This window comes from Pocillopora verrucosa, chromosome 3 (genome assembly GCF_036669915.1).
Source record: "Pocillopora verrucosa isolate sample1 chromosome 3, ASM3666991v2, whole genome shotgun sequence".
NCBI classification, from domain to species: Eukaryota; Metazoa; Cnidaria; class Anthozoa; order Scleractinia; family Pocilloporidae; genus Pocillopora; species Pocillopora verrucosa.
The window spans coordinates 28,793,196-28,816,102 of NC_089314.1; the positions used below are offsets into that span (position 1 = coordinate 28,793,196).

The following is a 22,907-nucleotide window of genomic DNA, read 5'->3' on the forward strand; positions in this document are numbered from 1 at the left end:
GAATTTTCTTTAGGAATTTGTGTTGTCTGTGAATCGATTTCGGCACATTTACAGTTCAGGGAACGATAGCACGAGAGGAGCCTTGTCCCTTTTTTCCGACCTTTTTGTAACGAACACCGAGTTTTCGCGCGCATCCAGAGCAAAGATTCAACAAAAGATCTCCCGTAGAACTTTTGACAGTTATTGAGGACTTCCTGCTGTTCCTTAGAGGTTATCAGCCGGGCGTCAAACAAGGCCCCCTTATTATGTTAGTTTGAATATGATACCTCGAGCGAGGATAACTCAAACTGACATGTTGAGTGCTTCAGAGTCAACATGGCTCAATGGGTTTGCAAAACCGTGACGTTTGTTTACACCAAGAAAACTGCGTGGGCCACGAGGTTGTTGAAATGGTTGAGAGGTTCTGTTCATCAATGAACAAAGATCAAACACAAGATTTGTTGTTTGAAATTATACTTCCAACTTACGAATGAAGGAAGGAAATCTTGCATGAGGTGAGATGTAACACCCTTGAACAAAGGTCTAGCATATCTTAAAGCTTTCATTTACGGGTCACTTCGGTAGAAAATTGAACGATTGCCACATTCATCTGAACTGATAACTTTTGAGACGTCTGGGCGACTGTTCAGGGAGAAATTCAGTTTTGTAGTTTAAAATCAAAACACTGTCTGATTTATAGATCCGTAGATTTATAAAAACCACAAATAATGCTCATACTTCTGAGACACAAATGTGGGACGCGTATGAAAATAAAACTTTAGTTGCTTCGACAAATCAAATTTTCTCCTTCGTAGCTGGCCAAGTTACGACCTCTATTCCATGATTAAGTTTTATTTTAAATGTGGTAAGCTTCCTATTTTAGCATTTTACTTGTAATTGAAACGAAATATGGATGGTTAGAAGAGAAATTTGTGGGTCAAATCGAGATTTCTATAGGTTTCTCTCAAACATTTTTCTTTTTTTCTTTTTCTTTTCAACGTGGCGATAATTCTGAAATGAAACTTCGTCTTTACCTAAGTCATTGTGTTGTTGTCTTACTCGGCAAGCGAAGTGCTTTTTATACATTTAATCCAGAGAGTAGAATTTTTCAGTTTTTTGAAAGCTGACGACCACTGATTGTTTGACTCAAGTAGGGTGACTGAATCACTCAAAAATCACCAGCCGTGTCGAAAAACTGGTGCCTGGCGCGCAAGTCGCTGAGCGCGTCATTGGCGGGTAAAGTGGACGAAGGCGCGTGGCGCGCTTTTGAGGCATGACGTAATCAAATGACAAGTTCAGCAGCATTACCTAACAGCTTGGACTGCGACGGTGATCAAATCGGAACAGCACAACAGTGTCAATTTTATACTAGTTTTAAATTTTGCTCCCCGATTCTTTAGCCTTGGGATTCTTCAGGAAAGGTAAGAGTATTTCTAGGTTTATCGTGAAGTCGTTGAGCTGCACAATTTGCCTCTCTAGTGTTCTGAAAGAAATGAAAAACCCGGGAACTCAACCAAGCGAAGCATTAACAATTTCACCGAGAAATAGTGTCAGCCTGATCCTCATGCACTTTTTGCGATTTCTCCAGACCTAATTAACGCCGTTTTCTGGTCTATTTTGTCGTAAGTAAAATTACTTAAAGTTTTCCTTTTGTAGATTTTATCCACGAAAACATCTGTGATTACTCACGCTTGAAAATTTGTTTGATCTTCTAAGTTAACAGCGAGTTTATTCAATTGAGATAAGCCTTCGAAAGAGTTAAGACATGACTTTTTTCAAGTAAGTTGCTTTGTGAAACATAAATCAAGGTGATTCTTTAAACTTGCAAACGCATTTTCTATATTTTTACGTTATCAATAACTGTTTATTTAAATACCTGTTGCTCTGATAAATATGATTAGGCAATAAGAAACCATATCCATGATTTTTCCTTAATATTTTGGCTAAATTAATTTTGTTTTCGTTGAACATGCTTAGAAGAACACAATCGCCACTGAATCAAAATGACAAATGTTTCGTAAACTTTGGCTTTTTCATACTCGAGAAAAACTTAGAATCTTTGACTTCAAAACGTTTCCACTGAACCGTATGGTTCGAGATCACAGCGTTAACTCGCTGATGGCCTAAATAAATAAACTGACTTACAAAATTAAACAGGAAAAAGGATCAGTAATTTTAAACTCAGGGATATCTCGGTTCATACCAGTGACTGATACGGATCGTGAGTCTGTCCTTAAAGAGAAATCGAGCTGGAAACCCAGCGAGTGAAAATTACACCATGAGAGAAAGGGCGCCACAGGGCAGAGATAGTTATCTTCATATCTTCATTGCTACCTTTAGTCCGCCATGTTTCACTTCTGTCTTCTGCGGTTTTAGTAATTTGTTGTCATTGATCTTGCAAAGTTAAGTGAATCAGTTTTTAAATCAGGGAAAAGAAAAAAATCTCAAGAAATTAAAACCCTGCGTCCTTTTCGCTTGAACGCTGATTTATATTTTGGGATTTTTTAACATCAGATCATAGTTATTTCTTTCAAACAAATTTCGCGTTTCTTGTAGAGACGTTGATATTCATCAAAGAAGAATAGGGATCGCGATCTTAAATTTTCTCCAAGTCTGTATATCATTCTCTGTCATTTTCATTATTCTTCGGTTACGTTTTGCCAGTCGATTTTTTGGTGGAAATATGGTTTTAAACGGTACAAATTCCTCCTTAAATTAACCTATAGGGCACGATTTAATATACTAAATCAGCTAAAACCAACCTAAGGATGTGATATTTTTTCTAGTTATATATTGTGCAATATTTGCCGGTCAATTCAGCGAAATGAGCTCAAATTTGGTCCAGTAAACAAAATCCTAAGATTGTGGTGATTACATTTGTAGATGAGATTTAAGCCATCTTGGTCTTTAGTTTTGTTTTTTGACAACATTTGACAAAATTTGGCACCTTAACCAAAACTTTGTCACCCACTCGATTCAAATACTCATACCGTATTAAGAGCGCTCTTATTTAAGAGTTAAAGTGATTTAAATTAGTGAATATTCAATTAAAATTTTGCGCTTATGGGCTTTGCGTTAAGTTTGGACTTCTTTAACGAGCGTCGTAGGATAACCGTGCACCCCAGTGGAAGAAAACGTTTTTACACCCAAACTCTTTCATCCCAAGCGTCGTTCATTTAAATTTTTGTCAACCTAAATTTTCCCTCCAAAAGCTGGCTTAAACTCTAAACGATCTGAGCATTGCAATTTGCGTTATAGTTACGAGTCAAGTTGTCTTTCAAAGAACCAATTTTAATACCGAGAATAAAGAAATATATGGTTCCTTAATGCATGCGGTTAAATTTCATAAGTTTTCTAACTGGTGCTTCTATACTTCTGGCCAGTGGGCCTTAGGAGTAGCACATTCTGAAGTATTTTATTAATTTCCAAATGCAAAAGAGACGTTATGTCTTCTATCATATGAAAAAGGAAAATTACATGTCACCCCATGTGGGTTATTGATGCGTAACTGAACTGTGTTGATTTGGAAAATTTAGCCTTTTCATTACTTTGTAGGAAACGAATAATGCAAAACTGTTGTTCTCAATTTCTCCATGCTATGTGGCCTGTTTGTGGATAGGGGAACATTCTATAAAGAAAAACAGGTGTCTACAGAGATGTTAAAGAGATTCTTGGTAAAAAATAAGCAGGGCTATGATGTCAGTTGTTCCCGGGGTCGGTGTGACAGGTACCCGTTATCCAGTCAAGTTACCTAACCAAGATTTATCCACCGCGTTAACATTTTAACGACCTATATTTGATTTTAGGCTATGAAGGCTGCTACAGGCCTGCTTAGGCTGGCTTTGGGCCTCGCTTTATTTCTATTAGCGGTAAGTTACTCAATTTTTCTATTACGATAACCGAAGCTAAGCTCCAAACAATCTTTTTCGGCTGTCAATCGGTACTTTGGTCGATATCCATCGATGGCAGGTGAAACCTTGACAAGAGAATTGTTGAATTAATACAAATATGGAAGTAATTTGAAAAAGCAATATTCTATCTCAAGAAAAATTTATGGTACAAAGACACGGATTAAGTCCATCGGATGACACTGGGTTACATAGTAAAGTATCAAACATAGAGCTATTTATAATGCAGAATCTGATCGTAATTGAATCCAACATTTTACCTCGTACCTAGCAATGTTCTCCACTGCAACGCAAGCCACATGTTCTCAAGAAACGCGACGACATGCTGAGCTATTACTGGGACCAGAAATTGCCCTTAGGCTTCTTTGTTAATGGTCAAGGAGGTTTAATGGGACCTCCAGGGCCACCAGGACCCCCAGGGGCCCCTGGTTATATGCTTGGTGGCAGTGGAAGTGGAAGTGGTGATGCTGTTGCTCGAGGGGGAATTCCTGGACCTCCGGGGCCCCCGGGACCTCCTGGTCCACCCGGGCTTGGTGGTGCTTCTGCTGTGAGTAAACTACTTTTCATATCGCTAAATGAACTTGTTGTGTTTTCGGTAAGGATTAGATATTGCCGTGTAAAACTATCTGTTAAGAAATCTACTTAAATTAAGGCTCTACAGGATCATTTCAAGTTTTTTTTTCTTTTCTTTTCAAATCAAACGTGAAACATGGCACTAGCTTTATTTGATTGATAATTGTAAGAGTTTTCCAGCCGAGTGGGACTAGTCACAAACAAAATGAACTTATGCTTTCTGCCTTCATGCTTTTTTTCCATAAAGGAAAAAATGTTTATGCTTCTTTTGAATGGAAGTAATACCTCTTGCTCTGTTGGATGTAGCTACCATCCAGGAAAAGCTGACAAATTGAGAGGAAACTTTGCCTCTTGGATTTGCGCTATATTTAACCATTCATTTTATTTGTGCTGAAAAAAAGCTAAGGCTGAGGGTTTTTCTTTAAATGGTTTCTTCGACACGATTTCTTAATTCTCATATTTCAGGGTTGTTATCTCTCTTTTGTTTGTTGCTGAAGGAAAAGTAGCTATTTTTGTCTTTCGTCTCTCTTCCCAGGGTGCTCAAGAAACCATCACCTGCGAGGGCGAGAAGGAATGGATTGAGTGTCCACAGTACAAAGTTATCAAAATCAGCTCTGCATTCTGGGGTCGAGATGATGATGCTACATGCACCACAAACGGCGTTCAACACGGACTCAGCACCTCGGCCATGTGCCCTCAGGACGAATCCAACACTATGACCAAAGTTGAAGGACAATGTAAAGACGAGCAAGCCTGTGAACTAGCAGCAACCTCCACCTTCTTTGACAAGACCGATTGTGGACAAGTATATAAATATCTACGTGTGAAATACGAATGTCTGCCTAGCGAATCAAGAGTCAAAGCAGCAATTCAAAGATCAAGAATAAGCGGTTAATTTGATTCTGCATTTGACTGACATTTACTCTATCACATGATAGACCACTGACAAACGATTCCACCGCCTAATATGGTTGTGCTGTTCAACGGATCTGGGACTTCTACTTAGTTAACGTGCGTTTATGAGCTTGTTAATCGCTAGATCAGGAATTCAAACTTAATGAGCCTATTGGGAGTACTGAGAAAACCGTTTTTCTCAACACGATGCGCTTGACTAACTGTTAAACTATAAAGGATTGGAGAACGTTCATAGCGATAAACAACCTTACGTTAGATGGTTTAAAGCGTTTCGTTTAAAGATGGAGGAAAGATAAAATAGAGCTTCCATGCTAACATGGTGTAAATCGATCGTCCAGCAGGGAAGTATACGATATTCTATTCCGTCATATTGCACATTCTTTTTCAATAATTTCAAATGTGTATATAGTTATATTTCTAAAACTCGTTTCACTATTTCGTGAAATAGAAATCCTTGTAAAAATTACCAGCCATTCCAATAGGCCATCGTAAGCACTGTATTGTACTGACCACAAAACGCGGTGAGACGATTACATGATGTGCTGTAGAATCTGATAACATAGGTGACCATACATGTCACTAGCTCGCGACGTTGTTACGTCTTTTATGTAGCCCCCTATGAATTACAACATTAAAGCTTTATGGTCTTCTAAGATTTACCAGTGTCTCTAGATATTTATAGCTTCTCTGCTGGCCCGCTCCTATCACGTGCTCATATTGAAGGAAACAATGAACCCTTTAACCCCCCAGAGTGACTGGCATTTCTCCCTATCATATCACCCCTTAATCAAACATTAAGGTCGGGAGAATAAAAGAACTGATCACTATCTGAAGAAGCTCTTGATTGTTAGACAAATTCTCCTTGTCGGCGCCCTAGGAAATGTTTAGAGACCAGTATAGAGAATATTCACGCTGATGTTCGGGCGTAAAGGGTTAACAACTGTTTACCGAAGGGGAGATGGATAATTGTTTTAGTATCCAACAAAAAAGTGAGATATTAAAGCACAGGAAGATGATTTTAACTTGTTTATTCCGGCAACAATTACAATATTTTTCGGGTGCAAATCCCGGAGGTGAATGGAAAAGAATATACGGAGTTTTAGTAGCCAATTAGAGCGCGCCTTCGACGCTATGCTTTGTTTTAGTAGATGTTAAGTGTCCGTTAAGTATACATAGATATTGCTTAAACTTTCTATAGGCAAGCAAGTTCCCAAGCTTGATTAAATCTTTCCAAGTTAAAGAGAAAATTTGACTCTAATCTATATCCATGGCAACTCACAACGCGCTTTTTCTACATGCACATAGAGTGCTCTTTGATCAACGTGCAAGCTGACAATTTATTGTTTATTCTTGAAAATTAAAGTTTTATCAGCTTTAAAATCTGACCTTCATATGCGAGGTTGTTTAAGCCATTTGACGTTACAAAACCCGCTCTTGAGAAAATTAAAAAGTGTTACTGCTCTTTTTTTTTGTTACATGCGAACTACGGAGTAACTCATGCATCTCGGAAATGCATCTTAAGCTGCGTTAAATAATGTGGGGACCTCTCTGGCATTAAGTGTGCTGTGTCAGGGTATTCGAAACGTTATATTTCTGAGTTTGTGGGGTGCATAAATCATAGGAAAGATAAAGGCAGCAATGTGGCCAATCCAATGTTAGCTATTATAAATTACCTGAGATTCTACGAGCGCCCTGATTGGCCAAACACTTATCGCTTATTGCACGGGTAAACACATAGAAAATTAAAAAATATTTTGTAAAAGCAATAGACCGCACTTTTTATCGGCTTACCGGCGTAATAACGCTCTTGCGATGTTGGGAGAACACTCAACAAGTTTATTAATCACTTACCTCCGGTTCTAAACTTATAAACTTTTCAAGTGTTCTCCCAACATTCCAAATGTGTAATTACACCAGTAAACTGATATTTAGTGCGGTCTATTGCTAAAATATATCTAAGAAATCCAGACTACTTCAACGCCTTGGGCCCACACTGAAACGTCAGAGGACTCCCACCAGGATGAATACTGAACAAAAAAGTTTAAGCTTTTTCGGTGAAAACAAGTGATTCGCTACGTTACATAATATTTAGCACCACATTGCAGAGGTAATCGAAACAAGATTTGGCCAAATCAAATTTTTTCTGCGGTTCTTCCATCACACCATTGAATTACTGAAGAAAGTACGCGATCCCTTTATCCTGAAATATCTGCCTAGGCTGGGAAAACAAGTCTTCATTAAAAATCCATCTTCGGACGATGTAAATGAGGTGTAAATTTCGTTCTCTTCCAATTTTTAGGGGCACTGTAATTATTTACATCAACCTCCACAAGCCAACTTAAGTTGTTTGGGTCAAAGGTGATGGGAGAAAAACTTCTTAGGCTATTTTGCGCCCATTCCACTCATCATTCTACAGTCATATACAACCTTCAGAAATTTCGACACGCCAGGACACAATGGTTTCTCAAAGAACGCATCGGACACAGGGAAGCCACAAGTTGGCTGCCCTTCGCAAACATGACGCAGCTTCTTCACAGCATACAGAGGTTCCACTGGAGGACACATCTTCATTTGCTCCCTAGGCTTGTCAGGTATACAGGTTTTCAAATCGTTCCTTCCCCAGAACGCTGAGTTGATCTTTAGTCCTTCTTCCTGTCCAGCGCATGAGAGTGTCAACATGTGTCCCTCGCAACCGAGCGCCGTGGCGTTCGCCTGCCGAACCCATTCGGTAAGATTGCTTTCAAAAGGGAAACCGAAAGCTGTAAAAAGCCAGGATAAACACCAGAATATACAACGCCATTCCCAAGGAGCCTGCATTTCAGGAAAACAATTTTCGTACTAGATAAGACAGACAAAATGTACGTCTTTTATGTATATCCTTCTCATTTCGTGTTTCCTCAGCCGCTGGTCAACATGCTACACACAAGTATTACAATATTAATGACTTTTTGATTCGCCAATTGGCTTTCTGATTCCAGCACCAGTTCTAGTTGTTTTCCTTCTTTTTCATCAAATCGATTAGCTCAGTGTAACTCGAACACTTTGGTTGACCTGTCCTTAGTTTTCCTATCTATTTTGAGATTGCCCATTATACCGTTTCAAAGTTATTTTGGAATTAACCTGACTACTTGAAGCTCGAGAACAGGAAGGAAGCTATTAATTCGCATCAGAAGGAGACTAATACATAAGATTAAGTTCATTAAGTTACATTCACGCATGAAAGTTGCTGCGATTTAACCACCCGAAAGTGGTTAAATTGTGGATTCTCTAGTTCTTTAAAACTGCTCTTTATTGAATTGTTTTGTATGGTATCAGCAGCCCCTGAAGTACCGCCCTCCCTTGCCGCCCGTTTGTAAATTCGAGAAAATTATTGAAGTACCGTTGCCACTAAATTTTTTTTTGCTAAAGCTGTTATATTTCACATCATTAATAACTTAATGTTCTCTCGGCTGCATCTGTTCCTATTTGATTGACGTGCAAAAATATTTTATAAACTGAAAAGCAGAGTTAAATGCCATGTATCATTGGAAACAGATTGTGACTTTTGGTAACTGATCTCCACTTTAATGTAATTTTATCTTAAGACGTTGAGAAAACAAAGAGCACTGGTTCCTTTCCTCCTCAGTAGATCAGACACCAAGTGACAGAGTGACATGTGCTTCAAAACTAACTGATGACCTGATCGAAAACAAAGCAGGTGTTTCCAGTATTCACCCGAAAATAGAGATAAGCGATCAATTTTAGGATAATTATCGGGGATAAAAGGCTAGAATATTTTTTTGTGTTGAAAGAGATTTTTTCTCGTAAAACGTTCGCTTCTTGATGCTCGAGAAACAGGTTTAGTCTCATGCGAAAAGGTGAAGCTAGCGCATGCGTTGTTAACAGATTACATACCTAGGAGATGACTTAATTACGTAACCTGAAGGATGACTTTATGAAAACAGTATTTGCATGCACGGCCGGCTAGTCATAATTTTGTAAAATTGAAAATTTCTCCTCGTCCGAGGGTAACTTTGGATTTTTAAAAAATTATTTTGTTATATCACGCTTTCCGTTGTTTGTGTTTCGAAGAAGCTAACTTTGAAATATTTTTTTGTGCGTTTTCGCTTGTAGTTTACTGCTAATTTGTCAGCTGGATCACCAGAGCAGCCTACCTGTAATCTTATTTAACAAGGTAAGTGAAAAACTACGTTTCGTTTCTTGTTATTAATGTTCTACTTTAGCGTGCGGTTCACCTACGACGATTTTTGCTATCAAAACTCGGCAACGCTTAACTTAGGTTCAGTAAAAGAGTCCAACTGGCGGCTTAAATTCAACGTGAGGTAATTGTTTGTGTTACCAAATGGTTCATTTCGTTTAATGTTAGAGACTCAAATAGCATCAGGAACGGAATGACCTCTCCAATTCTCCAATTAATCATAATTTACTGATTTTTTTAGACTGTTTGTCAGGGAGATATTGTCCCTTACGCTGAGTCATACTGGTAAATTTTGATAACACTTTGATTAATTTTGGGTTCTGCAAGAACGTTTTATACTGATATGAAAAAATTCGATATTGGACAATGTAAGTTATATGATATTTGCTGTTATCACTGATCTGTTTTTTCCTCTGTACTTACTGCAGTTCGCCAACAAAGCTGGAAAAAGCTGTGCATTAAAAAAACGGCAGAGGGTGCCGGAGATCCCTTTTCCAAACATTGAACAGGTAGGGCACGAAAATTGTCTCGCGGAGATGTGCAAAAATTTGGTTCTTTGATTCTTAGACTAGGCGCACGGATAAATGTGAAGATTTATTCGAAATATTTTGCACGAGCATGGTTTTATGAAAGCGTAGAAATATTTTTCACGAGAAGCCGATGAGATCAAGGTAGTTAAATCTCTCAAGTGTCAGTCCACGACCGCCGTAGAGGGAATCATCATTGCCAAGCTCAATGATTCTGATCATTATAGTCGAAAAAAGACAAGTGTCCAACGATATTTAAACTACCGTGACATTTACTGGTCAATTCTGGATGGTTAAGAGGGGCTTGCTTGAGACCACAAATTAATTAATAGATTCATAAAATTAGCTCATTCACTTCTTTTTAACATAATTAATCATTTTGTGAACATGGCAATATTTCTTCTCTATCAAGGTAAAATATGACGCTGCTCAGAGCGACTTTAACGACCATTTTAGTCATAACTCTCACTGAGTGTACTAAGGTAAGTCAGTGCAATGCATCATACGCATCTATTATGAAAGTTTGTTTCATGCATTTCCTGATACTTTCTTTTATTTCTAAAATCTTTCTTCCGATTGTAACTAAGCGCACTTTGCGTAACGAATGTAATACTGGATCATTGTCAGACGACGAACTTAGTTTTTGTTCTTTACATAGTTACTCGTGCAAGTTTTCATGGTTTATTGAACCTCTAGAAAGTTATCAGATATTTGGGTAACCTGTATGCATTATTTCCTTCAGTAACGCTAAATTTATGCGAGAGTCTACCTGTACCGACGGAGATCCTTCCCACAAGTTGTGAACTGCATTAGCAAAATGGTTCTAAAGTGGTGTCTTGTAAATATTTCCAATTTGGTAGATGAATCATCGTTATGTAATGACTGGCGGACACTGGTTCCTATTATGACCGAACTTATTCTCAACGCTATCTCAGAAATAAAACAGACAGTTCGTTTGAGCAGTGTGAATTCATAAGTACATTTAAGACTTTGAGCTTCTGATTTGTTGTTTGAAGAGTTTTATTTCATCCTTTTTATCAGCTTAGTGATGTTCCTGACAATGTACAGCTTCAAAAGGATTCAGATATCAACCTGATGGAGGTTTTAGAGAGCCTTGCACCAGTTCCTAGCGAGGAGGTAGTAGCTATCAGACCCAAAGGAGAGGGAATAGAGAGATTTAGGCGAAGAGTGGAGCCTGCCAGCGGAATCTCATCGCTTTCAGAGCTTCCAGATCTCCCAGCACCCCAAGAAAATAATTCCATCTTCAGTCATCGATCATTTTCTGACAGCGGAGCTACTCCTTCTTCTGGAGAAGGCGAGTGGGACAGCGGACACGCTGCGTCATCAAAAACAAAGAAAAGCGAAATAGCCGGAGAGGATGCTTCTGGTTCTGGAGAGGGGTCTGGGATATTACAGCACGAGCCTACTGAACAAGAAAAACCAGTTGTGGTGACACCAGCTACACTCACGTCGGACGACGAAGGTAGCTCGGTGGCTCCATCTAGTTTGGCTGGCGCTGCAACAGCACAGCCCCCTCCGGTCGCCACATCACACAATGGCGAGAATAAGCCTTCCAACGCCGTTGCTGGTGCCGTATCCTTTAATGCAGTAGAGCCTGAAGAAACTGGATCAGCTCAGCTGCGGTCAGTCTCGAACATGAGTGCTCTAACCCAAACCAAAACTATAATCAAAGAGTCGCCTGCTGCTCAACTTCCTAAAGAGGAAGTTCAGCAAACGGCTACCACTAACAAAGATGCACCTGAATCCAGCGGAGTGGAAGAAGCAGCTCATTTTGTTTCATCTGCCGTTACCAAACAGGCTCATACAGCATCTGGATCAGGGGAGTCAAGTGGAAGTGGGTTAAGTGCTGATGAGCTTGCTTTCATTGCTGGTCTTAAGAAAGCAAAGGGGCAACAGAGTACTCCGCTTCAGACACCACAGAGAGCTAAGCTACCAGGTAGTGTGGGAAGCGATGAAGATGACGATGACAATGATAATGTCGATGAGAGTGGAGATGCAAGTGCAGAGCAATCAGATTCAAGTGCTAGCGGAGCACAGGAAGATGAAACGACATCTTCTCAATCTGATGAGGATCAAAACGAAGAAGCTCAACAGAGATCAAAAACGAGCCAAAGACTCGGAGAGAACGCCTCAGAAGATGACGATGACGATGACGTCTCAGCCGATGGTTCTGGATCAGCCTCTGGCGACGATGAAGATTATGACGATGAAGACGACTCTGGGGAGTCAAGTGCTGACAAATCAGAGAGAAGAGATACCATTGTTGATGTTGCTAGTGGATCTGGAGTTGATTTTCTTTCAGGAGTGGGTGACTCTGATAGCGAAGATGATTCTTCAGAGAGCTCCGGAGAAGATGACGAGCCTGAAGATGACTTGCCAGGCAGTATAGGTGAAGTGAACGACATTTCAAAATTAGAGCAGAAGCCTGTCCAGGCCGAGACTGCGCCTGGGTTTGCATTTGCGTCTGCATCAGGTGTGCCTCCCGGTAGTCACGAGCTTGCCCCCGCCTCTGGCTCCGGTTTACCCGATGTACGTCAACAGTCTGTCAAAAAGCCTATGTTAGACCAAACATCACCTAAGGCTTCTATTCCATCATCAGGATCAGGGGAAGAAGAGCTACCAGGAAGTGTTGGTGGTATTTCTGACATTGGTCAAGTTGAATCAGCAACACATACAGAAACAAACTCTGCTGCCTCAGGCTCAGGTGACTTTAAGACAACATCTCAATATAAACAAGACGAATCACTTCTGCAACAAGTTTTGCAAAGCGAATCTTCAGGTTCTGGTGAGTCAGAAAAGCAAGATGAGAGTCTTCCAGGAAGTGTGGGTGGACAAATTAACTTGGAAGAAACAATAAGTGCTTCGGGATCTAAAGCCGAACCTCTCGCAATCGTCAGTCCTGACTTTGGAACAGGTTCAGGCGAAAGTCCAAAGCTTCGCTCTTGGGAATCTGTTGTCTCCCTTCCCCAAGAGTCTCTCAATTCTGGATCAGGAAGCGATGAGAAGTTTAGTGGCTCTGGAATTGCCGACAACCTGGAATCTTTGGCGTCATCTTCAGAGGACGAGACTCTTCCAGGAAGTGTTGGAGCTGTCGGTCCCAATCTTATGACTATGGCATCTCCAGAAAATAAGCCGGGTTCTGGGATGGCAGACCAGTCTGGTTCTGGATCTGGAGTTGGAGGATCAGGGTTGCAAGAGGAAGTTAACTTGATGAGGGCATTTAAGTTTGGCGATAGTTCTGGATCAGGACTGGAGCAATTGGATAACAACGAGACCCACGTTGAGAATGAGATAGATTCAGTCAACATAACTAAACCATTACCGGCTTTCGGAGATGGAAGTAACGTAACGCAGTCGGAAAATTCGACTATCATTGCACAGACTAAGGAAAACAGCGCCGTGAAGAATAATGAAAGCAGTGGAGAATTTGGACTTTTACAATCCCTTCAACCCTTTGGGGGATCTGGAACTGCAGAAGAGCCATTACCGGGTGGATTTGGCAATGGTGACAGTACTGACATTCAGTCTCTGGCTGGTTCTGGAGGAGAAGATGCTTCTGGCATTACCTTAAGCTCCGGCTCCTTTGGCTCCTTTATGGATGAAGGCATCTCTGGATCAGGATCAGGAGTAGCAAACTCGGACGTGATATCCGAATTATCAGGAGGTAGTAGTAGTGGAAGTGGTAAATTTTCGTCTGACTCAGAGGAGTTGCAATCCCTTTCGAAAAAAGATTATGCTCCTACAGCCTCAGCCTTAGCATCGGCATCTGCTAGTGCTACGCAAGACAGTGGATCAAGCTCTGGCTCAGGCAACTCTCCGTTACCAATCGCCAAGCACAACTACTCACCAACGATAAAGAGAGTTGGGACAGGTATCTCGTTCACCCCTATGGCCGCATCGGCGTCAGGCTCTTCTTCATCTGGCCAATCAGATTCTAGCGCAAGCGCACTTCCGGGTAGCGTTGGTGTCGAGGAGTCCTTTTCCTCTTCTGGATCTGCAGTCTTTGATACCTCCGGGTCAGGATTTATCCCGATCGGTGACATTCCTCAAGAAGATCTGCTAAACACCGAGGTTGAGACATCTGCTTCCGGTTCTGATGAAATCAACGTCGTTGAGTCCGGTGCAGGCGAAGGGTCTGGTGCGCACTCAAATAAGGATGAAGAGGTGGAAGAAACAGCCTTACGCTCGCACACTGATAACCTGAAACCCATATCTTTCAACCTAGACTCAGCTGGACTTCAAGCGGATGTTCAAGCAGCTCTAGGCAAGACGCCTATTAATTTAGGTGTCGGATCAGGCAGTACATATGGCTTAGGTTCTGGTGGAGGGATCGATTACGGATCCACCTCAGACTTCTTATCAGGCTCAGGTGGCAGCGGTACGTTAGAGCTAACCCCAGCAACCACTCCATCAGATGCGATTGTAAACCTGTTTGGTAATACGTTTGGCTCTGCTGGGAAAGAAAACTCAAGGAGTTCTAATAATAGTGTGGCTTCGAGTGACGAAGGATCATCATTTAAACATCAAAAGCAAGGAAAGAACAGGCATCAAATACCTGTAAGTGGAAATGATGAGACTGCCTTCTCCGACGATGAAGAACAGGTTAGATTTTGTTTCAGTAGAGATATATCATACTAATCCAGTTCGATGCCTGTAGTATATTCTGATGGGGCGCGTTAATGATAAGCGTAGTCACTGAGATGTTTCTCATTCAAATAAATATCACTCCATCTAGAGGGATATATTATCCAACTTAAAGTCCGAAAGGTGTACATGTACGTAAACCAATATGCAGCTACTTTCTCTTAGAAACCCACAAAATGATAGCATGGTTGCTGTCATGGTGGTATGACGTAAAGCTCTTGGAGTAGTTTTGAGTACATTTCGCAACAGTGAACCGTCGAAGTTTGGCTTTGGAATAACACCTGTAATTTGACCTTGGTTTATAGTGCTTTTATTCCTCAAAGTTCAGTGAAGTCAAGATTCATTCACTTAATTTAAAATTTCAGCTTGCCGAATGCTCACTATTTTAGAGCCAACGGCTCCAACTTTATTCCGCTTTGATTTAAGTTCACATTCAAGGATTGGTTAAGCTCTTTATCAACCAATGCAACGAGTGCTTGTTCGATTGCGTTGTTTGCTCTCTGTCTCATCAATTTTTGCTCAAGTCCTCGAAAACATTTAGCTATTTCAGAAAAGCAGATATAAGGAGATACTTAACTAAGTTTGCCTCTATTTTTTTTCAGGTGGAATTTGATCTTCCCAAGCCTGGAGACACAATTGACCAACAACTTCTGGACCGATTTATGATCAGTCAAATCTTAGAGCAAAATCTCACATTGTTTTACGGAGGCCTTTCTGGTCGCCCTGGCAAACAAGGTCCTGTTGGCCCCCCTGGAGCAACCGGAATGAGGGGTATGACTGGAACTATGGGCCCACCAGGTCCAATTGGTGACGTAGGATCCCCTGGTGCTGATGGTGAGTCCGGTCCGATAGGTCCTCCGGGACTCCCTGGGATGCCTGGCTTCAAGGGAGAGAAAGGACCACCAGGTCTAATGGGATTAGCTGGGGAGCCAGGTGCACCTGGAATTCCGGGACCTTTAGGAAACGTTGGCCCTGCTGGTCCAGAAGCTGTAATGCCGGTAAATAATCGATCTGAGCTTATCTCACAATCCTTAGAGAGTAATTTACTAGCTTTGAAACATCAAAAAAACACTAAGTAGGAACAACCATTGATAAAAATGGAAATTTGTAGGCTTTGACCCGTCAGAGCCCCTAACATAAAGGTTCTAAGGCAGAAAATTCTAAAATCATTACACCCCCACTTGCTCAATGCTGATTGAGACAAGTGCCAGAACATAATTTAAAAAATCCTACAATTTTTTAGAACTATTAAACCATTTCCTTTTCCCCATACCCGTGCGTTTAAGATATTTTACTCTTACGAGAAACGGCTCAGCTATTTGTCATTGCTAAGAACAGTTTAACGGGTAAACTGTTTTTCTGTTTGTTTTTTAATACACGAAACTGGCGTAGGCGGCATCATGAATAAAAACGTCAGACCTCTCGGTTTCTACTAATTATATAACACTCTAAAGAACACAAACTCATACATCCATGCCCAATTTTAAATTATTTTATCTTATGATTGAATTCGAAACAATAAAACACTAATCTTGTTTTTCTTTCATAAAAGTTGTGCGGACGTTTAAGCCCTCACCTTTACAAAACATCCATTGAAAGAAAAGTTCTTAGCTTCAGATGTTATCGTTATCGTATCATACACGTACGTCGTTTATGTTTACGTCATTTTCTTTATGCGTTCTCAGAACTGTTCTTACATTTGCGAGGGAGAGAAGACTTGGCTTCAGTGTAAGCAGTATGAGACCATCAAAATAAACCGTGCGTTCTGGGGACGAGAAGAAAACGAGTTCTGTCCTAAAGCCCCAGTTGGTCTTGTCACAGACAAGATTTGCGAGACAGATGCAGATAACACATTTAAGAAAGTCGAGAGCCAGTGTAGGAACAATCAAGCGTGTGAGATTGTAGCTTCAAACACGTTCTTCGATGATCCAACGTGTAAGAATACGTTCAAATATTTAAAGCTCTGTTACGAGTGTATTCCGGATGAGGTACACACCACAGATGTGTTGCTTGACTTGGGAAAAAGACGAAAGAGAGGAACTCGTCTGGAGGACGTTCTAAGAAAGCGGAGAGAAAAGTCTGAAAGGGAGAAACTGTTAAAAGACCTTTGGAAGCATCCATATCATGCCAGAGTCGTGTGATTGGCTTTCTTCCAATCTGTGCATGTATATCTAGATCTTAGGTATTTTGTAAATAGCTTATTGTCGTCTTTCTTCGAAAGATAAGGTGAAAGTGGGCCACTGAGATAAAGGGGCTGGCTGAACCGAGCCTCCTCTGGAATACTGTTATGGATCTGTTAATTTTGGGGACTCGTTTAAAACAAGAAGATGATTAATCATTCATATGGTCTTAAAAAATCATCCGTGATAAGACCTCGAATCAGTATGAATCTCTTCAAAGAAATTAGCTGAATTTTGCTTGTGTACAACATAATCAAGTTTTATGTAGGCAAGAATAGTGACGAAGAGTTGAAAAACTACGTGAGTTGGTCAATATGGCGACTTTAGAATAATACTTATGCTCTTGAGTTGCAAAAAAGACGACGTTTCTGTGCAAGAAAAGAGAGAGGTTTGTATTTCGGATTCCTTTGGCGCTCTTTGAACCCAATCAATAGTTTCTTTTTCAGGAAAGAGCTGACTAGATATATTTTCATGCCTGCGTACAGTTGTAACATCAAATGCCTCGAGTTCTGATTAAAAAAATTTCTTTGGCAGGAAATAAATGCAACATCTCGCTGGAAAAGCAATAAAAGATTAGGCTTGAATGATAATGAGTCTCGAAACCTTTCGATCCAATCAAAAGTTATTCACTGTACATGTGTTTACACCGTTTTCCTCTATAGGAAAATACACGAAATGAATTCTGTCTGTAAAATAGGTTTGATTATTTTATATTGAACATAAAGCTAAAGATTGTATAATAATGAAGATATGGCACCCTTTCGGTAATCGTGAAACAGGAGTTATGCCCACAGCTGATGAATTTTACCCAAAGTCACACTGACTGATATGTTAAATCAAATATATCTCGTCGTTTCATTAGAGGGGAATTCTACACCAATAGGGAGTTTCTGAGATATTTCCTTGAATAAAATGTTTTCAAGAAAGAATACTTGGTGTGAAATGTCTTTTTGGAGTTATCCTTTTTGCTAGTGAGCCCCACTGAAACTGGGGATCTAACACTAACCACATCGATGCATTGCAATGCAATGCAATGCAATGCAAAGCAACCAGACTCGTTCCAGCGGTTTGAGTGAAATGACTGTTAACTGTTTGCCAGGTCACCGCTGACAGTCTCTAACTGTTTGCCAAGTCACTAAACGCGTTGGAGAACCGTGAGATAGCTTGAATATTGGTCAACAAAAGAGATAAAACCAAGTGGGTTAATTAAACCGATTCTTACGGTTCGTGAGCGCGTGGTTCATTAAGAAAAAAAAATAGAAACCTAACATCACTCAATGGAACCAATAATTCAGAAAGTATGAATGCTACAATTCTTTCTCGTTGACATAAAAGAGGAGAGGAAAGCGTAATGGCCTAAAATAGAAAAAAAGAATCGCAAGGGGCCTAAAAGTTGGTGTTTTATTAAAACTAAGGAGTCGATTTCCATGTAAATAAGCAACAATCTGTGTCACGTTATGACAAGATATTTTCTTGTTATTGGTAACTGGTTAATCTCAAAGCTTCTTTGGATCGCCGCGGGTTTGTATCCATGGCGCCTTTCCATACAAGCGACTAAAACTTACACAAATTGTCACAGCCTATATGTAGCTATCTTGCTCATTATGTTCCAAGCTGAGACTAACTGAAAACTCTTAAATACTACACACATGCCTCTTGGATAATGGAGTTCAGTGAAGGCTTGTATTCTTGACTTAACGAAACATTTTGTTTGCGCGATCAAAAATCTATTTTTATACCATTGAACTAAGTTACAAAAAACTTCTGGAAATATTCATGAATGAAATCATCAGTTCAGTACTCTTGATAAGTTCAGTCTCTGAACAGATAAACTAATTTCATTCTTATACTTTTTTGTTTTCTTTCCGTAAGAAATATGTTCAACTCCGGAAGGGTTGATTACCATGAGCGTTTCCTTCAGTGAAAACCGTTTTGGTACCCTCCTAGATACTCCTAACCACTAATTTTTTTTTTAAACAATTAGCTTGCGGTGGTATTTCATGCAAAATCAATTTTTACCAAGTCTATGAAAAGTCAGCCCTACTGCACGTTGTGATGATTTGCATTCTGTGCACTTTTGTACAAAAAAGCGTTGCTCACAAAGGATAAAGGTCCCTTTGAAAAGTTCACCTTGCAATGAATTTCGCTGAAGGTGGTGCGATTCGATCTTGCATGACTGCGAATTTGTTGAACAAAGCTAGAATTGTATTTTTTGCGTTTTTGCGTTCTCCATCTCTAGTAAAAAGCTATTTCACACGTTTAAACAGTTTTAGACTTTATCTCAAAACTGTTCTTATAAACAGCACGAAATATGGAAGCCCTTCTACAAAGTTAACCCTTTAAACCCTAAGAGCGACTAGTATCAAATTTCTCCCTACAGTACCACCCCTAAATCACATGTTAAGGTTATGAGAATAAAAGAGTGACCCCAAGAGTGACTAGTATCAAATTTCTCCCTACAGTACCACCGCTGAATCACATGTTAAGGTTATGAGAATAAAAGAATGACCCCAAGAGTGACTAGTATCAAATTTCTCCCTACAGTACCACCCCTAAGTCACATGTTAAGGTTATGAGAATAAAAGAGTGACCCCAAGAGTGACTAGTATCAAATTTCTCCCTACAGTACCACCCCTGAATCACATGTTAAGGTTATGAGAATAAAAGAGTGACCCCAAGAGTGACTAGTATCAAATTTCTCCCTACAGTACCACCCCTGAATCACATGTTAAGGTTATGAGAATAAAAGAGTGACCCCAAGAGTGACTAGTATCAAATTTCTCCCAACAGTACCACCCCTGAATCACATGTTAAGGTTATGAGAAAAAAAGGGTGACCCCAAGAGTGACTAGTATCAAATTTCTCCCTACAGTACCACCCCTGAATCACATGTTAAGGTTATGAGAATAAAAGAGTGACCCCAAGAGTGACTAGTATCAAATTTCTCCCTACAGTACCACCCCTGAATCACATGTTAAGGTTATGAGAATAAAAGAGTGACCCCAAGAGTGACTAGTATCAAATTTCTCCTTACAGTACCACCCTTGAATCACATGTTAAGGTTATGAGAATAAAAGGGTGACCCCAAAAGTGACTAGTATCAAATTTCTCCCTACAGTACCACCCCTGAATCACATGTTAAGGTTATGAGAATAAAAGAGTGACCCCAAGAGTGACTAGTATCAAATTTCTCCCTACAGTACCACCCCTGAATCACATGTTAAGGTTATGAGAATAAAAGAGTGACCCCAAGAGTGACTAGTATCAAATTTCTCCCTACAGTACCACCCCTGAATCACATGTTAAGGTTATGAGAATAAAAGAGTGACCCCAAGAGTGACTAGTATCAAATTTCTCCCAACAGTACCACCCCTGAATCACATGTTAAGGTTATGAGAATAAAAGAGTGACCCCAAGAGTGACTAGTATCAAATTTCTCCCTACAGTACCACCCCTGAATCACACGTTAAGGTTATGAGAATAAAAGAGTGACCCCAAGAGTGACTAGTATCAAATTTCTCCCAACAGTACCACCCCTAAGTCACATGTTAAGGTTATGAGAATAAAAGAGTGACCCCAAGAGTGACTAGTATCAAATTTCTCCCTACAGTACCACCCCTGAATCACATGTTAAGGTTATAAGAATAAAAGAATGACCCCAAGAGTGACTAGTATCAGATTTCTCCCAACAGTACCACCCCTGAATCACATGTTAAGGTTATAAGAATAAAAGAATGACCCCAAGAGTGACTAGTATCAAATTTCTCCCCACAGTACCACCCCTAAATCACATGTTAAGGTTATGAGAATAAAAGAGTGACCCCAAGAGTGACTAGTATCAAATTTCTCCCTACAGTACCACCCCTGAATCACATGTTAAGGTTATGAGAATAAAAGAGTGACCCCAAGAGTGACTAGTATCAAATTTCTCCCAACAGTACCACCCCTGAATCACGTGTTAAGGTTATGAGAATAAAAGAGTGACCCCAAGAGTGACTTGTATCAAATTTCTCCCAACAGTACCACCCCTAAGTCACATGTTAAGGTTATGAGAATAAAAGAGTGACCCCAAGAGTGACTAGTATCAAATTTCTCCCTACAGTACCACCCCTGAATCACATGTTAAGGTTATAAGAATAAAAGAATGACCCCAAGAGTGACTAGTATCAGATTTCTCCCAACAGTACCACCCCTGAATCACATGTTAAGGTTATAAGAATAAAAGAATGACCCCAAGAGTGACTAGTATCAAATTTCTCCCTACAGTACCACCCCTAAATCACATGTTAAGGTTATGAGAATAAAAGAGTGACCCCAAGAGTGACTAGTATCAAATTTCTCCCTACAGTACCACCCCTGAATCACATGTTAAGGTTATGAGAATAAAAGAGTGACCCCAAGAGTGACTAGTATCAAATTTCTCCCTACAGTACCACCCCTGAATCACATGTTAAGGTTATGAGAATAAAAGAGTGACCCCAAGAGTGACTAGTATCAAATTTCTCCCTACAGTACCACCCCTGAATCACATGTTAAGGTTATGAGAATAAAAGAGTGACCCCAAGAGTGACTAGTATCAAATTTCTCCCTACAGTACCACCCCTGAATCACATGTTAAGGTTATGAGAATAAAAAAGTGACCCCAAGAGTGACTTGTATCAAATTTCTCCCTACAGTACCACCCCTAAATCACATGTTAAGGTTATGAGAATAAAAGAGTGACCCCAAGAGTGACTAGTATCAAATTTCTCCCTACAGTACCACCCCTGAATCACATGTTAAGGTTATGAGAATAAAAGAGTGACCCCAAGAGTGACTAGTATCAAATTTCTCCCTACAGTACCACCCCTGAATCACACGTTAAGGTTATGAGAATAAAAGAGTGACCCCAAGAGTGACTAGTATCAAATTTCTCCCTACAGTACCACCCCTGAATCACATGTTAAGGTTATGAGAATAAAAGAGTGACCCCAAGAGTGACTTGTATCACATTTCTCCCTACAGTACCACCCCTGAATCACATGTTAAGGTTATGAGAATAAAAGAGTGACCCCAAGAGTGACTAGTATCAAATTTCTCCCTACAGTACCACCCCTGAATCACATGTTAAGGTTATGAGAATAAAAGAGTGACCCCAAGAGTGACTAGTATCAAATTTCTCCCTACAGTACCACCCCTGAATCACATGTTAAGGTTATGAGAATAAAAGAGTGACCCCAAGAGTGACTTGTATCAAATTTCTCCCTACAGTACCACCCCTGAATCACATGTTAAGGTTATGAGAATAAAAGAGTGACCCCAAGAGTGACTAGTATCGAATTTCTCCCTACAGTACCACCTCTGAATCACACGTTATGGTCATGAGAATAGAGGAAACGATCACTAAAGAAAGAAGGTTAAGATTGGTAAACAAATTCTCCTCGTCAGCACCTAGGAAACGTATAGAGAGCAGTATGGAGAATATGCATACTGGTCTTAGGGTGTAAAGGGTGTAATGATTGAAAAAGGTAAGAAATCGAATAGAATCTTTGCGATGCCCACGCGAGCCTTTGCCGTTTTTAACTCGTGAATTGCGCGCATGCGCAAGAGCGAGTTATAGATACGATGTGGGGAATGGCATTCGCTCGCTCGCTCGATTGGTCGATTCCTGTAAACTTTTTTTAGATTTTAGGCTTTTGAGTGCATTTGATAGTTTTTGGCGAGCAATAAACAGACGAAATGGCGACCTTTGTTGCTAAGAACAGTGGTGGGGTGAAAAAGAAGCCAATGATAATCTTAAAAGAGTTTTTTTTTTTTCGTTTTAGTCTCAACAAGCGGCGCCAGCGACTGGCAGCCATGCAAGGATTCACACTGAAATAACAGAACAACCTTCGTTTTTCATAAAATTGTAATTTACAATCCTTGAACTTGAAAACAATCCGAAGATTTATTGAAAATATCACTTACTGTGAAGCGCTCGGAG

At 40.1% G+C, this 22,907-nt stretch overlaps 3 protein-coding genes across 3 annotated transcripts; 2 read left to right on the forward strand and 1 right to left on the reverse strand.

The window, feature by feature from the left end:
* Nucleotides 1-1,270: 1,270 nt before the first annotated feature.
* Nucleotides 1,271-6,030, forward strand: LOC131795545 (uncharacterized). The gene is made up of 4 exons (XM_059113126.2): nucleotides 1,271-1,400; nucleotides 3,786-3,848; nucleotides 4,159-4,434; nucleotides 4,996-6,030. Exons 2-4 carry the CDS (start codon nucleotides 3,789-3,791, stop codon nucleotides 5,353-5,355), a joined length of 696 nt encoding a protein of 231 aa, XP_058969109.1. The 5' UTR covers nucleotides 1,271-1,400; nucleotides 3,786-3,788; the 3' UTR covers nucleotides 5,356-6,030.
* Nucleotides 6,031-7,757: 1,727 nt separating this feature from the next.
* LOC136279695 (protein eva-1 homolog C-like) lies at nucleotides 7,758-8,192 on the reverse strand. Its single transcript, XM_066163634.1, has one exon. The coding sequence runs from the start codon at nucleotides 8,190-8,192 to the stop codon at nucleotides 7,758-7,760; it is 435 nt and encodes a 144-aa protein (XP_066019731.1).
* Nucleotides 8,193-9,336: 1,144 nt separating this feature from the next.
* Nucleotides 9,337-17,874, forward strand: LOC131795543 (dentin sialophosphoprotein-like). Its single transcript, XM_059113122.2, has 7 exons — nucleotides 9,337-9,382; nucleotides 9,489-9,549; nucleotides 10,002-10,082; nucleotides 10,513-10,582; nucleotides 11,142-14,723; nucleotides 15,368-15,763; nucleotides 16,451-17,874. Exons 4-7 carry the CDS (start codon nucleotides 10,520-10,522, stop codon nucleotides 16,904-16,906), a joined length of 4,497 nt encoding a protein of 1,498 aa, XP_058969105.2. The 5' UTR covers nucleotides 9,337-9,382; nucleotides 9,489-9,549; nucleotides 10,002-10,082; nucleotides 10,513-10,519; the 3' UTR covers nucleotides 16,907-17,874.
* The last annotated feature ends 5,033 nt before the right edge of the window (nucleotides 17,875-22,907 follow it).

What these genes read in the sequence shown, in the direction of transcription:
- LOC131795545 (XM_059113126.2), top strand. Translation starts at nt 3,789, where the DNA reads ATGAAGGCTGCTACAGGCCTGCTTAGGCTGGCTTTGGGCCTCGCTTTA. An exon ending in TCGCTTTATTTCTATTAGCG is followed by an intron (nt 3,849 to 4,158) that starts GTAAGTTACTCA and finishes CCTCGTACCTAG; the next exon opens with CAATGTTCTCCACTGCAACG. An exon ending in GGCTTGGTGGTGCTTCTGCT is followed by an intron (nt 4,435 to 4,995) that starts GTGAGTAAACTA and finishes CTCTCTTCCCAG; the next exon opens with GGTGCTCAAGAAACCATCAC.
- LOC136279695 (XM_066163634.1), bottom strand. Translation starts at nt 8,192, where the DNA reads ATGCAGGCTCCTTGGGAATGGCGTTGTATATTCTGGTGTTTATCCTGG.
- LOC131795543 (XM_059113122.2), top strand. Translation starts at nt 10,520, where the DNA reads ATGACGCTGCTCAGAGCGACTTTAACGACCATTTTAGTCATAACTCTC. An exon ending in CTCTCACTGAGTGTACTAAG is followed by an intron (nt 10,583 to 11,141) that starts GTAAGTCAGTGC and finishes CCTTTTTATCAG; the next exon opens with CTTAGTGATGTTCCTGACAA. An exon ending in GTCCAGAAGCTGTAATGCCG is followed by an intron (nt 15,764 to 16,450) that starts GTAAATAATCGA and finishes ATGCGTTCTCAG; the next exon opens with AACTGTTCTTACATTTGCGA.